Below are 21,502 nucleotides of genomic sequence, written 5' to 3' on the forward strand. Positions count from 1 at the left end.
TTAATTTTACTCAAACATTTATTTATAGAAAGTAAAACCAGAGAAACCGATCATTTTAAGTGGTTTCTTCATTTTTTTTTCCAGACCTGTACTGGCATACGAGCTTCTTTTGATTCTGGGTAAATTACAGGTTAAATTTAGAGCAAAGTCGAAATCATTTAAATCATTAAATTCAGCTAAATGTGATCAATTTAACTGGTTTTGTTTCTCCAGTAACTTGCTCTCAACACCCAGCCAGAGTTTCAGTATCTTATTTTGATGAAGTGCTAAGCTAGCAGGTTTACTGTGTTTTGTTGATTCAATGCCGTTTCAGTTGATCATCAATGCAGAACATTAAGAAATGCCTAAAGGATCAGATTGATTGAACATTTATAGTTTGAATTTAAAATATTTCAAAGCGTTTTTCTACTTTCGCCACAGAAAATCTTAGCAACGTTTGAGATTTGATGCTAATCTGAGGTCCTGCTTGAACTACAAATGTTTTTACTTCACCCAGGTGCTCTGCAGATTTCCAAGTCAGATTTATTTTTGTTTCGGTTTTCGAAGGAGCTGTTGGTGGACCTCGGCTGGGCAAGCAGGAAGAGAGGAAGAGGCGAAGAGGACGGAGGGAGCGCCCTGCCAGATGGAAGCGGCGGAGGAGATTGCGATGATGAGGATGGCTGTGGAGCATCTGGTGAAGAGAGCTCTGGTGAGTCACATGTGCAGACAAACATGCAGACATGCATGTGGGAAGAGAGGAATAAACAATGGCAAACACACCCACACAGGAACAGACCTGGTGCAAATACACGTCCTGTTCATGCACCAAACACACTCCATTCACATGTACTTACATAATTAGCTCATTAATACACAGACATATGGTTCACTGGCCTGCAGATCTGAATATGCTGCAGCCTTTACATATTTAGTGCCAGCAGGGAAAATGCTCAGTCAGATTCGCTCCCGCTCCTTCACTTCCTCCTCCTCCTCCTCCTCGCTTTCTGCTGGTCTCTGCAGTTTATTTCTGTGTGAGTTTGGATAAATGACGAACGAACAACCAGGTCGCCCCAGCCACACAAATGTAAAAATAAACAGTGATTATTCATTTTCTTTTGGTTTATTCATGGTGTGTGAGCATATGCATAAAACATGGCTGTCACAGGGAGATGTGGAGATCCAGGGAACCCCTCTGAGCTTTGATGCAGCTCCACAAAGGGAGCGCAGCGAAAATCCTGCAGTCGTTTAAATTGTTGATGAGGAAATTATGCTCGGTATCAATGCTCAAATGCAATTTTCCCACTTCTTGAACCCATATTCAGATGAAAAATGAAACTGCTTTGTGGTAGATTTCAGAGCAGATTCAGAGTTTGTATTGGATTAATCAACAACATTTACTTATTATTGATTGATTCAGCTTTTTGAAGTAAAGAAACTTGGTTGTAGCGGTAGGTGATGCCAGATGATCCTCAGGGATGTCATGAGAAGAAGTAGAACTGTAAGCAGTTCCTGGTCCGACCCGGTAAGTCCCACCGTCGTGACCCTGAACCCTCCTGGACCTGATTGGATCCAGATTCTGGACCGTTCAGGATCCTGAACCAGAGGTTAAATTTAGAGAAGTCGGGGGTAGAGACTGGATTCGGTCCAAAACGAGTGAAATGTCTGAACAAAAACAACAACACTAATGAAGGCTCCATTAAAAATAATGTCCCATAATTATCTGCTGTGGTTTTTATAGGGATGCCACAGCAGAAATCGATTATCTGGGAGTTTTTATATACCCATCATTTACTTTTACTTTTCATGCTGGTAAATATTTTGGTAGGTCAGAAACTGAGCAGAAACTCTGCAGAAGAGAAGGATAAAGCCGGTGAAGAGACACTGTATTTTTGCTGTAAATAAAACTCAATTACGTCAGTAAAATAAAAAATAGGACCAACACCAGAGCCAGGAAAACAACGGAAAATTCTTGATTTCCCAGCTTTAGAAATTAGATAATCAGAATGTTGTTAATTTAAAATTGCTGCAGTTTTAATAACCCTTCAGAGAAATCAAGAAGTAACATTTTCAGGAAAGCAAATTCAAAGTTTGGGCAGCAGCAGGAAATTCAGGAGACATACTGTAAAACGCTTCGCTCTGGAGTTTAGAGGGGCCACATTAAAAGCTGCGGTGGGCCAGATTTGGCCCTCGGGCCTCGAGTTTGACACATTCGCCCTGACTGCTTGTAAAAAGATCACGACTTCACTTGGAAGACGTAGCACAACTGAATAGAACAGAAGCTTTACGGTCTGAGATCAAATGGCTTCAGAAAATTCCATCCATCCATCCATTTTCTGACAGCCTTGTCCCTCAGTGGGGTCGGGAGGTGCTGGTGCCTCTCCAGCTAACATACCGGGTGAGAGGCGGGGTCACCCTGGGCAGGTCGCCAGTCTGTCGCAGGGCAACACAGAGACACACAGGACACACAACCATGCACACACACACTTGGAGAGGCTAATTAACCCGACAGTCATGTTTTTGGACTGTGGGAGGAAACCGGAGTACCCGGAGAAAACCCACCATGCACAGGGAGAACATGCAAACTCCATGCAGAAAGACCGGGGCTGGGAATCGAACCCAGAACCTTCTTGCTGCAAGGCAACAGCTCTACCAACTGCGCCACTGTGCAGCCCCGCTTCAGAAAATTGATGGCCATCATTTGGGATTCATTCTCCTGCTGCACCAGCTAATTACCTGTGACCAGAGGCCTTTGTCTCGCTCACTGTTACTGCAGCCTGGCGGTGTCCTTTCTGTAGCGTGCAGCCGGGTTAAAGGTCGCCGATGCATTCATCATCCCAGCGACGTCCTTGTCGTGGCTGAACATCTTCTTGCGGAGCGGAGTAAACCTCGAGTGGAGCTTTCTGATCCTGCATGACTCTGCAGCGAGGGTCAGTGGTTTGCAGTTGCTGGGATGCAAGCAAAGCAAAGCAAGAGGACGATTTTTTAGTGAGGTGGGGAAAAAATGCTGAAGGCTATGATAACCGAATTTCTGGTGTTTTCAGATGGGGCTGAGTTTTATTCTGTGCTGCTTAATTTATGTCTTAATAACATGTTTGGACCATGTGAGTTCATAATTTTGTGGTTTACAGTATTTCTGTGATTAAATAATCTAAATCATGGTTGTTTTACTGCTTGGTACAAAAGTACAGCCTCTAAAATAGGGTTAGGGTGGAGTTACGGTTATTCTGTTATTAGCTATGACTAATATAATAAAACATAAAAACGAGTTGGCTTTTTACATTTTTAGTGCTATGCTTTGTAAACGTTGCGTTTAATTTATTTAAAAAGCTTTTAGAGTAGAAACCAGATTCATTCAAGGCTTCATTGTCCACATATGTTGTTATAATCACACAGTTCATGTTGCACATTGTGAAAAAACGCTTTCAGGATAATTTCTCAGCAATTCCCTTTTGCAATACGTTCAGTTTAGAGAATCTCTTCACAACTCATTTGCGTTTAAATGCGTGTTTTCCGTCGGTTCATCCCTCCCTCCGTCGTCTAACGGCTCTTAAAGTGAGGCGTTTATTTGCTGCTACATTTGTCAGAAACTCTCCGCTGACCTTGTTGTGTCACATCCGTGGAAACCCATTCCTCTTGCTGAGATGGATCTGGTTCATTGGTTATTTGCAGGGGGAAATTGCTGGCGATGATTTACCGAGCTTGTGTCTGCATATTAGCATCACATCTCTTGAACTCTTGTCAGTTCTTGAAGATGGAATCACGGTAAAGAGGGACGGAGAGGAATTTTCTCCATTTCTCCCTCCTAGCTGGCGATTTGCATGTAAACAAGCTCCTTATGCGCTGAGAGTAAAGTGGTGACACGAGCTGCACTGGACCACACAAATCACACTGATACGCATGGGCATGTGGTTTATTTTATCTACTTGGGTAGTTTATGTTTTTGCAGCACATTAAATCATGAGCTCCATGTTCATTTTAGAGAAAAAAGGCCATGAAACGAATACATATACATACGTGCAAACTTTAAAATCTTAAAAACAGAAACTGAATTGCCAAAATGTGGGAAGTTTTATTTTTTTGAGTGAGGGAAAGCTCAGAAACAAAACTCTAGCTGTATAAGAAACAAGGAAAATGAAACCCACAGATTGCTGATTGTGCGTTTGTGTCCAACTTTAGTTGTAATTGTGTTTTTGTAGAGCTGAAACTGCAGTTTGTGAGAGTTATCCGTTGTGTTTTATAGATTCTTGCCTTCACACCAGATTTGGATCAGTTCACTACGTCAAAAATCAGCAAGAAAATTGAAGTATCTTTGCAGGTTCTTGGCTAAATGGGTCACAGTGGATCAACAATTATGTCTGATAAAACGGATGCATCAAAACTTTTTAAGCCTAAACTTGTGTTTTGACTTAGTTTGTACTCTAATTTGAGAAATAATCTCAAATTAGAGAAATTTTAGATTTTTCTAATCTGAAATCAGGGAGCATCTTGTTAAATATTGTTTAAAGGTAAGAATCATTTTTAGAAATTAGTTAAAATCTGTTCTGCTCTTGGGTTTGGGGGCTGTGAGGGATTTGCCCCCTCCCTAACAGGTGCTGTTTTTTGTGTTTTATAAATTCTAATTTATTTGTGTAAATGTATTGTTTTGGGAAGTACTTTGATTTATTTACTTGTTTTAATCCTCTTCTCTCTTTGAGGTCACCTGGTCATGTGTTGCCATGGAAGCGCGCCCATGAGCAGTGCTGACAAGGACCTGGTGATACCAATCAGCCTCATTGGGAAAATCCATTTTCTGAGAGGGGGGAGAGATGTATTTTGAATTTTGTTTGGGCCCAGATAGTTTTTGTTTGAGTTAATTGTAACTGTAGACATTGTTTAGGAATAGTTTAGTGCAAATGTTTGTTTGTTTCTGTCTGAAAATGTGAATGTCTCCACCCCTCCAATTAGTCCTGGTGGGAGCCAATCATTTAAAAGCCAGATGGTTCAGGTGAAAGGGAGTTTTTTTTTTGCTCTTCTTGTTTGTGACCTGAAATGCCACGCTGTATACTGAACTGAACTGAACTGAACTAAAGACAAAAGAAAAGTATTGAGTACTCTACCACTGCTGGCTCCGGTCTGTTTTTCTCTTGGGTCGCAAACCTACAGGGGCCATTAAGACTTAAATCGTCTTGTGATCCTGGTTATTTATCTGTTGATAACATTTACTGATAATTTTGTGACCAAATATGTTTATCAGATTTTTCCAAGAACTTATCAAGATTAAACATATTAATTTCTGTTTTTCAAGCCGTCCCTCTGCAGCACATCTCCATGTCGAAGCCCCAACATGCCAATAATGTAAAATGCGACGCTGCGTTGTTGCCTCCTCTCTTCTCTCTCCTCAGTTTTTCTTCGTAACAAATGAAATCCTTAGACGGCGTAATTACTGAGCCGTTACCTGTGATGCGGTGCTGTGACCTCCAGGTGCCGATTAGTCACGAAACAATCGCTGGCAGCGGTTTGGGAAAATCCCCAAACCGTTTCCCTGAAGCAGACCAGAAGCTGCGGGAAGAGAAATATTCAGGAATGCTTCATCCGACATCACAGAGAGGAAGCGAGTTCACGTTTAAGAGAGCTGCGTTCTCACCGAGGGCCGCTCGATCTCCGTAACCATGGTTACCAGGTGGTCCAACTTCCCACGGGTCCCTTCATGATGGCAGGAGAGGAAGAAAGAAAGAGAGAAAGAGACAGAGGAAGGGATGAGACGAGGGCTTATTGACCAAGCAAAAAGTGGATTTTCTTTTTTTAGCAAATCGTCCGTCCGTCCGTCCCGTCCATCCGTCCTGTTTTGTCTGTAAATGTTTCCCTCCACACCTGAGAGCAGATTTATCTGTGTTCTCTATTTTTACAGTGTCAGTAGAGCAATAAAAGTTTCCTTTTAGTGACTTTAAAACATTCTTAAGTGAACAATTCAGTTGGAATGATCCGAGCTGTAAAATAATGTTTTCTTCGGAGCTAAAGAAACACTTCAGAAGATTTAATATTCAGACATTTTACCGGTGAAACACACCGTTTCTGCTTTATTTGATTTGTTGGCCGTGGATCATTTTTGCTGATAACATATAAACGCCTCACAAACCATAAAATCGCTGCCTGCCGCTGCGCGGGCTACAGAAATAGATCGTGGCACAAACGATTGACGCTTAGCAGTCATGAGCAATATTAGCTATAACGGAATATTATCCAGTCATAAAAATGTAAAGGGAGGTTCAGTGGACTGAGGTCAAAGGTGATCAGACTCAAAGTTGTGTTTCATCCTACAATCACTGATGATGTAGCTGCAGTTTATTTTCCATGCTACTCCAATGCTGGTTAAGTTGTTTTCTGTTCAAACCTCTGAGGCATAAAGTGCAAAAATCCCTTTCAGCTTTAAGATTTTTTATTATGAGTTGCAATCAGACTTTTTTTTTATTTTTGTGCTGTAAACCCAGTGAGTTTCTGCTAAGATAAACTCTAAGAAACAAACCAGTGCAACTTTCTTCCGGTTTTCTGATGAATACTTCATTTCAATGATGTGATTTCTAGACTTTTTGATTCTCTGATTTGAACATTTCAATTCAGACAAGTTTGACTCTGGGATTCCAACGTTCTCCCAAAATAAATGCACAATAACGTTAATTCGAAAGATGTAATTGATATCTGCAGGCTCTGTTAAAATTTCTCTTTTCGTAATTGTTTTTACCCTTTTTTTTGGCTCAGTGTCGCATTTTCAATGCTAACTGTGGCTGGTTCAAATAAATGCAGGAGGGGAGCAGAAGGTAACAGGCTGCAGAAGGAAAGAAAATCGATCATAAATGACGCGCTAAACGTTCATGCGTTCAGCATGAGGCTGTGGCTAATAAGCGGTGGAGCTAAATGGCAGATCCTCAGGGAAGATGCTGCTCATTAAAGTAATAAATATTCACTTCCCTCTTACTCGTCAGAAGAGAATAGTGGTCGTCTGTTTTGCTCCAAACCCCCGCAGAGATAAAAGCGGTGAACTTTACATGATGTGTTTCACACTGCAGAAATCGCCTCCTGTCAGCCTCCGTTATTCTGCACACCTGAGTGAGTTTGTTCACGCATCAGTTTATTAGTGGCCCTCGCTGCTGGAAGCTGTTATTCAGCCTCTTGACCTTTTCAGAAAGCCTGCTGCCCTTGCTTTGTCTGGCTGCAACCTCCAGCAACACCTTCCCCGCCTGGGTTTGTTGTTCGGCCTTCAAAGAGCGACGCGACTCTGTTCTTTTCATCCACCTCTGATCAATCCGAGTCCCTCGCAGGCTTTAAGCCTAAGATTTCATCTCATTTTTATTTTTTTTTTTGTCTTTTAGAGGTTTTATGATTCTTCTGGAGGCGGCGATTAACCTCCAAGAATGCGACCTTGGGAAAACGGAGCAAAACAAAGCAGCACAAGGTGTTGTTTATTTGAAAAGTGATCCTGTGATGCTGTGCTTGTGCTGCTAAAAAGAGAAATAATAAAGTTATTAAATCTCCATCTGTCGTCTCAAGTCTTGCGGATAATTTCAGTGCACGTTTTAAAAGCCATCGAAATCTAGAAATAATCTTTCAACTAGGAAAAACGTTACAGGGATTCACATTTTCCTATGAATGTGTTGATATGGAAAAACTGCAAAAACACAAAATCCTACCCAGTATTTTTGCTCTAGTTTCTAGTGCAGATATCTTATAAGAGGCTTGTTTTAAGTAAATAATTCCTTAATGTTGACGACACGTGGGAAAAATGTCGTGTTTTACGACGGGGGTGTGAAAATCATTTTAGTTTTGGGTCAAATCAAAATCTCCTAACCAGAACGTCTGGATAAAACCTGTTCACCACCTGTTAAAATGTCAATGAATTCTTACAATTAAATAACATATTGATTTTTGATCAGTTAAATCAAAAACGTCAAAGTGATACCGTGCATGATCACAGCAGGTGATTTAGGACAGAATCGAATCAGGTTTCGTTCTTCTGACCTGTTTGTGTCTTTCCACAGAATCGTAGTGAAGAAACAATGCTTTTCAAATATAAAGTGTATGTGCATAATTATGTTTTACTTTCTGATAATATTAAAGCTCAGGATGTCATTTTATAACATCCAGCTTATCAAAGTGAAGCCTAAGAAATGTGCTGTGTCTCATAGTTAAGGCTATAAGCTGCATGTTTCATATTTGTCGTTGTTTTGAAGCATTTAAGGTCATATATTAATCATTTTTTCCAAGAAGCCTTTTTTGCATTAGTCATAGGCTCTTGCACAGCATGAAATTGATAATAACAAGTTTCCCACTGGAGAGTCTAGAGTCTCTTTTATGATTTTGTTCCTTGCAGAGGCTCAGCAGAGATTAAAACGTGTTCGAGCCTCTGAGCGTTAGACGGGGCGACAGGATGGAAGCAGCTAATGAGAAGACATTAATCAAAGTTGAATTTGAAGTCCAAAAATATTTATTTTCAACAAATCAGTTGCCGCTTCGATGTTACGTTGAGGTTTGTCTTACTCTCTGACATGTTTGTAAGAGAAAACTCAAAGGCTGCTTCATTTTTCATGTTTTTTTTTTTAGATACAAATCAAACCCTGGTGAAATATTATTGGTTCTGTTGTAATCTTTTAACTCTGAAAACATTTTCTACATCTGGTTTTCCTTAATATCATTTTCACAGAATATGTTAGCAAAACAAATTTGGTTATTCAACAGTTTTTGCCACAGCTTCACTTTTACACATTTTAATTATTGCTGTTACTTTGTAAAGACGAGTTGCTTTTTTTTCTTTACGCTTTTACTGAATTACTGAATTTTTTGGACCATTTTGCAAAATGGGTAAGAGAAATTGGTGTCTGTCATTATTTACACCTTACAGACAAAAACATTAGATACAGACCGACATAAGAAATAAAGTACACATTAAAAAAATGCTTTATAAGTTTTATTTATAGGAAATATTACAGGTGAGTATGTAAATCAGTAAGTTTTTCCTCTGAATGAATAGATTTTATATAAATATATATTTCAAAGGGATAAAGCAGTAACATTAATGTTAAGTCCTTTATAAGAATGGCTACAAATGTAAATACCACGACATTTATTAGCTCATGTGGTTCAGATATGTTCATAATTCTTATGTCTGTCTCTGATATCACCACCATTTATCTATTACAGCTCATTTAACATCTGGAAGAAGTTCAGGATTTAGTCACATAACCCATTTTTACTTTTAATTTTATTAAATATTTTATTCTAATATGTACAAACATCGTTTTGTGTGTGTGTGCGTGCGTTTGTTTGTAATAACTTGTGGGGACAATTTTCCTGACATGCTACGTTGTGGGGACCAATTGCTCCTTGTGGGGACCGAAGCCTGGTCCCCACAAGGGGAAACCCTGTTTTTGGGTCAGGGGTCAGAGTTAGGACTAAGGTGTGAATTGAGTTTTGGTTAGGGTTAGGGTTAGGAATGTGAGGGTTAGGAAAAGGGTAAAGGTAAGGTTTAGGCTGTAGAAATGAATGGAAGTCAATGGAGAGTCCCCACAAAGATAGTCATGCAAACATGTGTGAGTGAGTGAGTGTGTGTGTGTGTGTGTGTGTGTGTGTGTGTGTGTGTGTGTGTGTGTGTGTGTGTGTGTGTGTGTGTGTGTGTGTGTGTGTGTGTGTGTGTGAGAGAGAGAGAGTGAGAGAGTGCCGCCTCCCTGGAGAACTGAGGCTGAAGTAATGAAATGCTCATTACTGATTCAGCTGGAAACGCTGGGGATACATTTACACACCTACACACACACACACACACATCAGCCCAGACTGCTCAAGGTCACCTCCCAACATGTGTGTGTAGGCGTGTGTGTGTGTGTTGAGAGGCTGAAGCATTTGTCCTAACTAGAGCCTAAAATGACAGTCGTGTACAGTGTACTTCAGTTAATGTCAGACACCTTTATTAATGAATTTTTGTCACTTATAAACACACACATATGTGCGCCCACACACACACACACACACACACTGCACACACACACATATTCACCGTTGCTGTCACTTTGTTGTGTAAACTGACTTATTGGATTCTATCTTTGAGAAATCCTCACTTGTTTCAGAAATATTATCAGAAAAATGCATAAGAGGCAGATAATTTAGCACAATTATATAAATGTTAACTTTCGTTAGATGGATGCATCTGTGGATAATTTTATTGATAATGTTCGCATAGAAACTACTATCAACATGACAAAAGGTAGATTTTGTTTATAAAGAACAGCCTTACGGAAATGTTGGCTCTTGGCTTTGCTTTCTCGTTTTTAACGTCATTATTTGAAGTGATAATAGCACATTATAATATGATAATAACACATTGTAATATGATAACACATTATAACATGATAATAACACATTATAATATGATAATAGCACATTATAATATGATAATAGCACATTATAATATGATAACACATTATAATATGATAATAACACATTATAATATGATAATAGCACATTATAATATGATAATAACACATTATAATATGATAATAACACATTATAATATAATAACACATTATAATATGATAATAACACATTATAATATGATAATAACAGATTATAATATGATAACACATTTACCTAGTTGAATCCTTGTCCACATGTTTTATAAGTCAGACTTTTGTTTCCTGTTTTTATCTTCATAAACTAAAGAAACCACCTAAAACACCACACAGTGATGAATGAGAATATGAGTTTTTATATTTTCCATACACACAACATTAAACATACGTAATAGTTCTTTTTATTTATTTCTTGGTTCAGATGTGATTTACTTGTCTTAAATGTTTGGGTCTGATATTAAAATCTGTATCGGTCCAGATAATAAAACAAACTAAATTCTAGATTGTGTATTGTGACAATGAGGCTGATCCATAGGGCAGATCTATTCAGTCTAACTCTATGCTTTGTGCTGATCGACATTATGCTCTATTATTTATTTTACATTAACTTTAGAGTTCCTAACTGCACTTTCTAAACCATTTGAAATGAGGTTTGTTTATTTCTTACATGTTTGACAAATCAACCTTTTGTTTTTGTTTCGGTTTCTTTATTATTTATTTCACATTGACTGTAAATTTCACTGACTGAACAAATCAAAGTTGTTTTTACATGTTTGATTAGGCTTATTAAGCTATTGGTTTGTTTTTACCTCATCAAATAAATTTACAGTTCAGTGCATTTATGTCTGTGTTTGAAAAAAACAGAAAAGTTTTAGGTAAATGTATCGGTTTTTCTGCATTGGATCGATATCGGCCGATACTAAACCTCAGATATCTGCATCGGTATCAGAAGTGAAAAATTGGAACAGCCTCTTTTTTTCCAGGTACATGCAGAACAAGTCGTTATAGCATTAAGTTCAAAGTATTAGGCTTTGTTCAGTATTCATGTTAGGGCTGTGTAATAATATCGATTTTGCGATATATATCGATATTTTCTATCCTAGAAAAAAATCGTTTTTCATCCGCAAGTATTGTAACATCCAGCTGTCACCTTGCTCACTCCCTGCTTGCTTCGTCGGGAGAGTGATTAGGTCATCAGGCTCAGAGTGATTCCTTCAGATGTTAAGTGTCGAGGTTAAAAAGGTATCAAACTGTTCAGAGCAGGTACTTTATGCACTTTATTTACTTTACAAATGCATGTAAGCTACAGTTTGTACTGTTTCAACTAAAAGAAACATTTTTTCTCACCACTTCTTAGATTCATTTTGTCCAGCTGTCGACTTTAAGTCTGTGTCCAACCAGAGCCAGGTATTGTGTAGTTGGTGCTTTTAATCAATTTTCAGTTAAATTAATTCAATCCAACTCTATAACAGTCACAAAATGTCACCAAAATCACTCTGTCCCTCTAAAATCATTCAGAAAATCGCAAAAGTGTATTGAAATGTATCGTTTGCTGAATATCGCAATATATATATCGTACCGTGAGCAGAATATCGTGTATCGTGTCGTGAGATTATTGTATCACTACAGCCCTAATTCATATGTTTACAGTAAGACTCCAGAATAACAAGTTTGGTAATTAAAATGTGTGGCGGCATTGGTAGGGGGCGGGGCACAAGCAAGAGAAGCAGCAATCTAGTAAACATTTGGCTATGATTTATGTTCCTCCCCCTCCTGAGTCAAACTGTCGCTGCCACCCATGACTGGACTCTTTGCTCCAAATCCTGCTCAATTTTCACGTTATTATTTTCTATAAGTATCTGAGTTACAGTCCACTCTTGAAACGGAGACGTATGTATTTATATATCTGCTTGGAGAAACGCCGTCTGTTTGCTTTTTCTAGCTGCTCCTTTAAAACCCCCGCAGAAAGAAAGCGGTTACCGTTGGCGTCAGTCCTTGTAAAGTGTCAGCTCAGCTCCTGTGGGGATGCAAACCGTGCATGAATGGAGCGGCTGTGCTGCTCACGTCCTGCATGACATGAACAATGCTGGAGCCTTCGTGTTATCTGTTATAGCCCTGACCTGGATGTAAGCTGCCCAGCTCTTCAGTTCACTGACAGGGTCCTTCAAATGTCACTCCTGAGTTCTTATTATTGCTCTCGCTTCAGCAGATGCATGTGATTCATTGCAGTAAAGGTTATGGTACCCCATGAATGGATTCAGTGACATTCTTCATCACCTGCCTCCACTCTGCCTGTCTGTGTGTGCATATTTTTAGTCTATACGCTGTAGGTCATCTATTCTGCTTTGTTGCTTAGAAACAAACCTCGCAATTTCAATATTAGAGAAAGGTTTGTGACTTATGAAAAATAATTGATCTGATATTCAAATTTAAAAAACAACTTGCATTAAATAAAAAGAAGTGCAGCTGCGAAGCGCTTCATATCAACCAGAGATTTTACCAGATATCTGCAGGAAACAGTCCAGGCTTTCTCCAGACATATTTAGCTGGAGAAAGGGGCACACATCTCCATATTGCACCCATTATCATCCCTCTGGTACCTGCAAGACAAACGCATATTTAAAACTGATGAAGAAAAAGTGTAAGCAGCTACTCGTAGGCTTTGTCAGATAATTTTTTTAGGAATAAATTTGAGTGAAAATTTTGAGCCTGGACGTCTCATCCAACATCAGTGTCTGACCTTACAAATGCACTTCTGGAAGAATGATCAAAAATTAAACATTGTGGGAACTTATAGAGAAACACCTGCCATGGTCGCAAAAGATGGTTCTTGATGAATGGATTAATGATGGAATGATGTTCATCTGTGAGCATTAATGCCAAAAGTGATATTATATTTGAGAAAAAATAGATTTACTGCACTAAAACTGAAGAAAGAAACTGAAGTTTTGGTTCTAATTGAAACAAAAGGATATTTTCCAAGGCAGTAAATTAAAGATTCCTAACTGGCCTAAATAAATCCTCTTAATTATCTGCATAAATGAAAATAAAACCATATCTGCCATCATCCGTACTGCAATGCTTTTGTTTTATATGATGTTAAGTAGAATAGGTAGAAAAAAAGAATAAACTTCTGCTAAAAACTTTCCAAAATCTAGGAAAAAACGTGGAAATTTCTTAGTTTCAAAAGTTGCAAATTTTGGAATTTAGGAATTTTTTGAGTTCAGGCATTTCAAAGATTTCTCTCAAACAGATCTCAAAATTTCTCAGGTTTTTTTCTTGCAAATTTCCGACTTTTGGAGCTCTGAAATTTCCGCCAACAATTTTTTATTTTTAATTTTTTTAGAATTATCTCTGTAATTTTCTAATTGGACATTTTTTAGTTTGAAAAGTTGCACATGTTTGACTTTTTTGAGTGATTTTCTTGCAAAATATCCACCAGAAAACCTCAGAAATTTTTAGTTTAATTTCAGCCATTTTCTAGAAAAAACTTGGAAATTTCTAAGTTTCAAAAGTTAAAATTTTGTGAATTTTTTAAAAATGTTCTGAGTTCAGGAATTATTTTTTCTTCTGAGGTTAATCTAAAGATTTCAGGTTTTTTTCTGGCATATTTTTTGACTTTTCCTTTATTTCTAGAAACTTTCTTAGATTAATCTCAAAATGTTTGAGTTTTGGCAGAAATGTGTTCTTCCAGCTATCATAATTTTAGTATAATTTAACATAACAAGATATAATATTTGCCAGAGTGACTGTACATATGTAAGCCCCCTCCCTCATTCCTTTGCGGCTGAAACTGGCTCTTTGTCCATTGTGCAGCGATACAATGTGCATTGTTACAGACAGAATCGGGTTTCTCCCTGAGCAGGTGTGTGCACGCCTGCGTGTGTCACCAAGATATTAGGAAGAAAGAGGCAGCCTGCTGTGTGAGTGCATTTTTTACAGCGCAGGTGAACACAGGAATGTCGCTGCGTGAATGTGTGTGGGTGTGTGTTGAGCTCTCTTTTCCAGCAGCGCCGTTGTTTTCTCTCCTGCTGTAATCAAGCCATTTACCTGAGTTTCTCCCAGAAGGGACATGGACCGCTGCCAACACACACATTCATTTTTTTAAAAAGTAGCTGTTTCACTTTAGCTGCGTACCAGGTAAATGAAGGAACGTTCTGAACATCTGTGTGTGTGTTTATGTATCTAATGTGAGAGGCTGCGCTCTGTCAGCCTGTGGGTGTTTGGGGTGAAATCCATAAATCCTTCATGTTTTAGCAGCAACAACACAACTTTCAGTTGTGCAAGATGTTTTTTGTGCAATCAGAAGACTAGAAGCAGAAATAGAAAACATTTTCACAAACCGGGATTTGTTTTTTACAGCAGCAGATGTTCTTTACTTGATTTGTTTTAGCTCCATAAAAGATAGACTCTGCAGAGATGAAGACACGTGGCGGTAATTAAATTGTTTTGTGGAGAAAACGTATTTGTTGGATTCAGTTTTACCTGTCGGGATGCATCCAGCTGTGCTGAAGCATAAAGTGGTGAAGCTGTGCAAAATTTACATGCATTATTTTAATATTTTTGTTTCTGTCAAAGCTAATCTAATATAAAAGTTACGTTTCATGTTGGATTTTTCAACTTTCTCCATTCCTGATTTTTTTCTGCCTTTTTTTTCTATCATTTGTTTTTTCTTTTTTGGGGGGGGGCTATTTCTGACTAGTGTTTCAATTTATGTATCTTTTTAAAATTTCTACCACACCCTAAACTATTTACTGTCAGTTTGACATTAAAAGTGTTTTTTTTGCTCTAGAAAGGCTAATATTTGCCATACTATGGGAGAATCTAACTGCCAAAAATCAAGAGCTTACATTTCTATTTTAAGAGCAGGGTTTCATGTCGTTGCTCTCAAAATCTGCGATGTTTACGCTCAAAACTTCTGCTCTCTCTCAAAACTTTGTTTCTGCGCCGGATGAGGAAGATGCAGCTGCCTGTCGTAGTTACAGAAGCGCACAAGCTAGCAGGAAACAAGCTCAGCCAAAGAAAGACGTCGCCTCCACCAGCTCTCATCCTATTGGCTGAATCAGTTGCTAGGCAACGGAATCCCTTGTTGTGAGAGAGTGAGAGAGAGCAAAACGAAGTCGTAAACAAGAGTGCAGCTGGATAGAAACAGATTTTTTTTTTTTATTACAACCGGTTTTTTTTCACAGAATTTTCCACAAACATTTTAAGACACTTAAATAAACTTCATTACTGACCGAAGCTAAGAAATTAAGTAGCTTTTTTTTTTATCAGTTTTGCTGCCGTTAACTTTCTCAGTTAGAACTGTGTTCTGTTGCCATAGCAACCTTATAAAGAAAGTTACCAAAATAAAAGCATAGAACTTTAACAGCAGTTACAGTAAACAGAAGTAACGTCTTTTACATAAGCAGACAGTTAGTTGGTTTTTTATTCTTTCTTTTTTTTCTGTTAGATTTTTTTCTGACTGAATTTTATTTTGCCTCATTTTCTCACATTCAACTTGTTTCAAAACGCGAGAACATGACTTTCTGTTTTGTAAGTTTTCCCAGTGGGGGGTCAGAGAGTACACAAAAAAAAAACCCAAAAACATTATTTTTGTTGGTTTTACTACAGTCTGTGTAATGAGCTTTTAAATGTTTTTACATTCAGGCGACGGTTCCTCGAGCGGCCGTAGTCCAGAAGCGAAAGACGTGGCTCCTGTCGCTCCCCGTCGCCCAGTTCCTCCAGTTCCTCCAGTTCAAAATTCACCTCCCCAGGTAAAGAAACACAGACTTCTAACAGATCAAGTTACTGAAAGGACAATATTTCTGAAATTCGCTCTCATACTTTGGATCATTTTCACTTTTTAAGTAATGCAGCACTTGGAAATGTTTTAGAAAGATGTTCTTCTTGACTTTTGACGTCTTTTTTTGGATTTCATGAGAGATATTTTTATATTATTGAAGCCCTTGAATGTCTGCTATTCCAACAGTTTACATATTGTTTTAATCACCCAACTGCAACAGAGATTTAAAGTTTTACTTCTCTCACATATGTGGCTCCTTGTATAATGTGATAATGATGCAGAATAAAAGATGAAAGTCACAGATCATCTTGTACGTGAAATATTTTACACCATTTTCTACATAATGCTGAAGAAAACCACAAAAATGTAGTTTCAGTTCAAAAAAGATGAAAACCCAATGTTCAGCTTCTTAGAAAACTGGAATATAATAGCAAAAGACCAAAAAGTAAGAATGCAGTAGGAAAGCAGATGGAATGTTGAGTGGAAGGAAAAACAACCTTGAGAGGATTGTGAAGCAAATCCAACTTTGGGGGAGATTTAATAACTACAAAAGTTTAAATATTACCTAAAACTTCCACATTTTTTAATTTAAGATGCTCCTGAACCAGAGACATTGAAATAATCTTATTTTTTGGGGGCTGAAGAAGATGAGGGAAGTAAACTGTAAAGATGAGGCACCATTTCCACGACGTTCAAATATTTATTTATTCTTATTTTCAGTGGTGGAGAAAGTACTCAAAAAATGTACTTAAGTAGTAGTACAAATACACAGACAAAATATCAAGTAAAAAAACTAACATAACATTGTACTTAGTAAAAGTAAAAATACTGGTTTAAAAATATTAAGTATAAAAGTAAATACTTGCTGAATTGATTACTAATCCATTCATTGATATATACAAAAATGTGTTAAATGCCAGGATAAAGCATGTTTATGTGTTACTCGAAATAGTTAGATTAGATATGACATGCATCAAACAGGATGGAAACATTTGTCTCCCAAACATAAATAACATTCTATATCATATAAAGAAATCAACAAAAATGGAAAAGGTGGTGAAATGCAACCAAAGCACGTAGCAAGTTGTAGTCAAGACCACCTACCCAAGACCAGCACCTGCGCTACGTGACACAAAAAAATTACGTTTTACCTATCAAAATTGCTTCTCAAATTGATCTGAAAGATCCACATTCCCACAAAAAAACTAGATATTAAATACTTAGAGCTGAAATGAATTTAATTAGTAAAGATCCGTCCAGAAGAATCGGATCGTTCCTGAATGTAATATCAATGCAGACTTTGGTCACAGCGTTGTCCCATATATGCGACACCTCAGTCAACACCTCCACACAATAATTCAGCGCATGAGTGACAACTTTTTTAATCGCATAAGCAACATGTGTCTCAGCTTAGCTAGCATCACGTTCACAGATCTTACCTTTCTTTAAGCTTTCCTTTTAAAGTGACGCTAAAAGTTGGGCAAAGTTTCCACCGTCTGTGAAAACGAAGCGCTGCTGATTTTACATGTCGCCTTATCAACTTATGCAGCGCTATTATATTACTGACGATTAGACAGACACCTTCTCCCGCTCAGAGGAAACCACTGTATTCATTTATTTCAAACAAGTGTTTAAAAAAACATGAAAACAAGCAGACAGTATAACAGAGAAAACATGCAGAACCAAAAACAAAATAATTAGCTGCAGTGGGAAGAAGTGAACTCTGATTTAATCCTTATTTAATCCTCAGTTTAATTAAATATATTACTGACTGACTCAATAATTAATTCAAAACTTGGTAATTAAAACCATCTTATAATATTCATGGCTAAAGAGCCAACAAATAAATTATATTACTCAGAGAAAATGGTTACAAACTAACTCTCAAAACAAGACAATAATAATAATAATAATAATAATAATAATAATAATAATAATAATAATAATGGACATACAGCAACAGAATAATTACCGACTTCTTGCCAATACACACCTGTAAATTGTTCTTAATCTGTTATATAATTTATAATCTTCTCATAACGGTAACAGTAACTCAGATTTATTGAGATGTGTCTTTAAAATGTTCCTGCATGACGTTATTCCGCCTCACTTGTGTTTTTATTTTACTTCTTTCAGGTGGCTGTTCACGGCTCAGCCCATTCGATGACCTTTGAACCCCTGACAGGGTTAATTATTCCTCTGCTCCTGATGCTGTCGCCATGGGAACGCCGCTGACAGCGAAGCGAGTGAGAAGGTTGAGGGAGAACCGCGTGCGGCCATGTTGGATTCGTAACGAACTGTTCTGATTGGTGGAACAAGCTGCCGGTGCAAAGAACGCCTTTTTTACTATTACCTGTTAACTGACCTACCTGTGTTTGTGTTTAATGGTGATAGGATAGTTCGCACAGCATTACTGACGTTTTGTTTTTTTTTTGTTTTGTTTTTTTGGAGAAGATGTAAATACAAGTATATATAAATTATATATTTATATTGAGAGGTTCAGTAGATCATAGCCTGATGTGTACATTGAGTTTAATGTGGAACAAAATGGTAAAATTTTCTTATTTCAGTACGGTCAAGAAATTAATTTACATTTACCTTTTTGTTGCCACTACAGCAAAACTCCTGCAAACATGTAATATTTGTCAAAATGAGGATGGTGCATGCAGGAAGGTTCTTTCTTAAAAGGCTAAACAAACGTATCTGCTGCTTCTGCTGCTTGTCAGTCTGTGCACACTGGTCTCGCCTTGCAGGGTTTATCTCCTTAGGAAGACTTTGTGATAATCTGACTGCAAAAGGCGTCATTTTGGACATTTTGCCATCATGCCCTGCAGTGTTTGCATTTCTTGAGCCAATAAGAAACATCCTCAGCCGTGCTTAGTCCAGGTTTTTTGTTGACTTATTTGGTGACATTGTAATTTTACTTGTTAATTTGGTCAGATGCGTGAATTAGCAATGTGGCGGTTTTGCAAAATACAGATGAAAAACCACCACAGAAACTTTTTATCATGAGTTTTGTTGAAATTATCTTGTTTCCATTAATCAAATTTATTTCTGTAATTCCGGTTTGCGACCGGCCAGCTAGCTGCGACATGCAGCTAGCTGGCCGGTGAGGCGAACTTTAAAGCTCATTGGTTGAAAAGCATTTCCACTGCCATGGACCCGTTGCTTGCTATTGTTTACGTCCCGAAATGTCACGCATATGCACAAGGCTGGAAGGCAAAAGGATGATTCTTTTACTTGCTATCCATAGCCGCGTTGCAGCAGCAGAACGACTCTGTTGACAAAATGAAACCTGGAGATTCAAGTATTATTAATGTAGTGATATGCGCCACTGCAAAGGGAAGAATAATGCTGAAAAACCGTCGAAGAACAACTCACAACCACTTTTTTTTTTGCTCTTTGCGCTACAGCTACACTATCCGCGGACTCGTTGCCATAGCAACCGACAACGACGGCACTATACGTTTGGATTCAACACCAACAAAGAGCAGAACCTTCAGTCCGTTACAGTTTCATGATTTAAGGCTTGATACTTATTTTGCGATTATTAAAAAGTGATCGCCGTGTTAGGTTAGCTACCGCTGCTAATAGCTAGGCTAACGCAGCGGTGGTTGATTAGCTAATTTAAACACCCGCCTCTACTGATGATCTGTCAGAGCTGGTGTTTAAGTCGCTTTTCAAAACTTTTTAGCTGAACCGAAACACAGAGAATTAATTCCACAGCACATCTACATGTTACGATTGTCATAGTCAAGCTAGCATAGCTGAACTGCTTCCCTCTCGCTCACTACTTTTTCTATGTAAAACTTTCTCCTGACGTTGTTATTCAGTTGTCTTTCTGCGTCCCTTTTAATTTTATGTATCAGGCGTACAGTTAAGTTTTAGCACATTATACTGATAACAGCTAAAACCAATGCTAGCCACCGTCAGCTTTTTGCCCTCCAGTTAAATAGACGATATGGACCCGATATGCAACGGGTCCATATCGTCTATTTAACTGTTTCTATTTAACCTGGCAATACATAGAGCCTGAAATCTGATTGGACGAAACGTCAATAATCCACACAGACATTTTAGGGAAGCAATACAGCCAAAAAAAAAAAAAAAATGCTACAGGAAAAAAAGAATAGACTTTTGGAAGTAAATTAATACAATTTAATTGAACAGACATTATAATTTAGGTTGTAGATATTCTGATAGTGTTTGGGCCAGTAGAGAAAGCATAGCACTGAAGATATATTCACCAAAATATGTGCAGTTATCTCAGTTGATACACTTTATTTATGATTTATCTGCCAGACGAAGCATCGTCAGAACAAATATAATTTGGTATCAGGCTGTGAACGCTCTGCCATCATTCTCAGTTTGAGTGTAAAAATGTACATGTGCACAGGAGTGTTGTATTTAGATTGTGGTAGAAAACAAAAAAGGCTTCACCAATTTCATATTTGCAAGGTTATGTTTGAATATAAAAGATTTATTTTCATATACAGTATTTTTTTTAGGCATATAAAGCACTTTTGTATCATTAGGCTGATGAAATGATGACTATTTCTGCATTTTAGGTGTAATAATTGATTGTAAGTAAGTGATAGCAAAACAAAGTATTTTGTAACAAGTTACTACTTTATGACAGATATTAATAATTCTGCAAAAGTTGGAGCAACACCACTCATAATCAGTTGTACAGAAAAGACTTTCTGTTCTTTTACAACAGCAAAGTGCTGGGATCAAGCTGAACTATGTCATGGTAAAAAAAAAAAGTTAAATAAATAAATTACTACATCCAAGTGTGCCAGCTCCTCCAGCTCCTCCAGTGCAGTCATGTTTGTAATTTTCTGTTCCAGGAAGCAGGTGCGAGCAACCTGCTAGCTCTGCACGTCTTTCTGAAAACCACGACGACGATGAAAACTAAACCAGTGACCTAAATGTGATTCCTGCTGCTGCGCCGCACACAGTCCTGCTGCCCGGCCGTGCCACTAATCATCACTTTTCATTATTAAAATACGAACTAGAGCTTTTGTCTTCAACAAGCTGTGCAGATGCAGTTGATCAAACTTCACTTAATTTAACTCTGAAGAGTGTGGACTATATAAACACTGAAAAAGTGTTAATATCAACTCTGTGGGAGTTAAATCAACACTGGGAATTATGTTGCTAACTCCCACAGAGTTGATATTAACACTTTTTCAGTGTTTATATAGTCCACACTCTTCAGAGTTAAATTAACACTGGGCCTTTTACTGTGAGGGAAAAACAAAAGCTGGAAAAACTGAATGCATTTTGCTTCTCGGCGGTGCATCAAGTTTGACCTTCACACTTCGAAGAGCGCGAAACATCACTCCATGAAAGGACCAAATAC

General features: G+C 37.9%; 1 protein-coding gene across 2 annotated transcripts in view; it reads left to right on the forward strand.

Moving 5' to 3' along the window:
• LOC103463086 (glypican-5-like) overlaps positions 1–20,925 on the forward strand; it is a 69,843-nt gene extending 48,918 nt beyond the window's left edge. For both annotated transcript variants that reach the window (XM_008406222.3, XM_008406221.3), the window contains exons 9-11: positions 547–688; positions 16,002–16,108; positions 18,274–20,925. In XM_008406222.3, the coding sequence (XP_008404444.2) occupies positions 547–688; positions 16,002–16,108; positions 18,274–18,372 (348 nt within the window). In that variant the 3' untranslated portion in view covers positions 18,373–20,925. The remainder of the gene's footprint in view (positions 1–546; positions 689–16,001; positions 16,109–18,273) is intronic.
• The last annotated feature ends 577 nt before the right edge of the window (positions 20,926–21,502 follow it).

Source organism: Poecilia reticulata, chromosome 4 (assembly GCF_904066995.2).
Source record: "Poecilia reticulata chromosome 4, P_reticulata-male-v2, whole genome shotgun sequence".
Classification (NCBI taxonomy): Eukaryota; Metazoa; Chordata; class Actinopteri; order Cyprinodontiformes; family Poeciliidae; genus Poecilia; species Poecilia reticulata.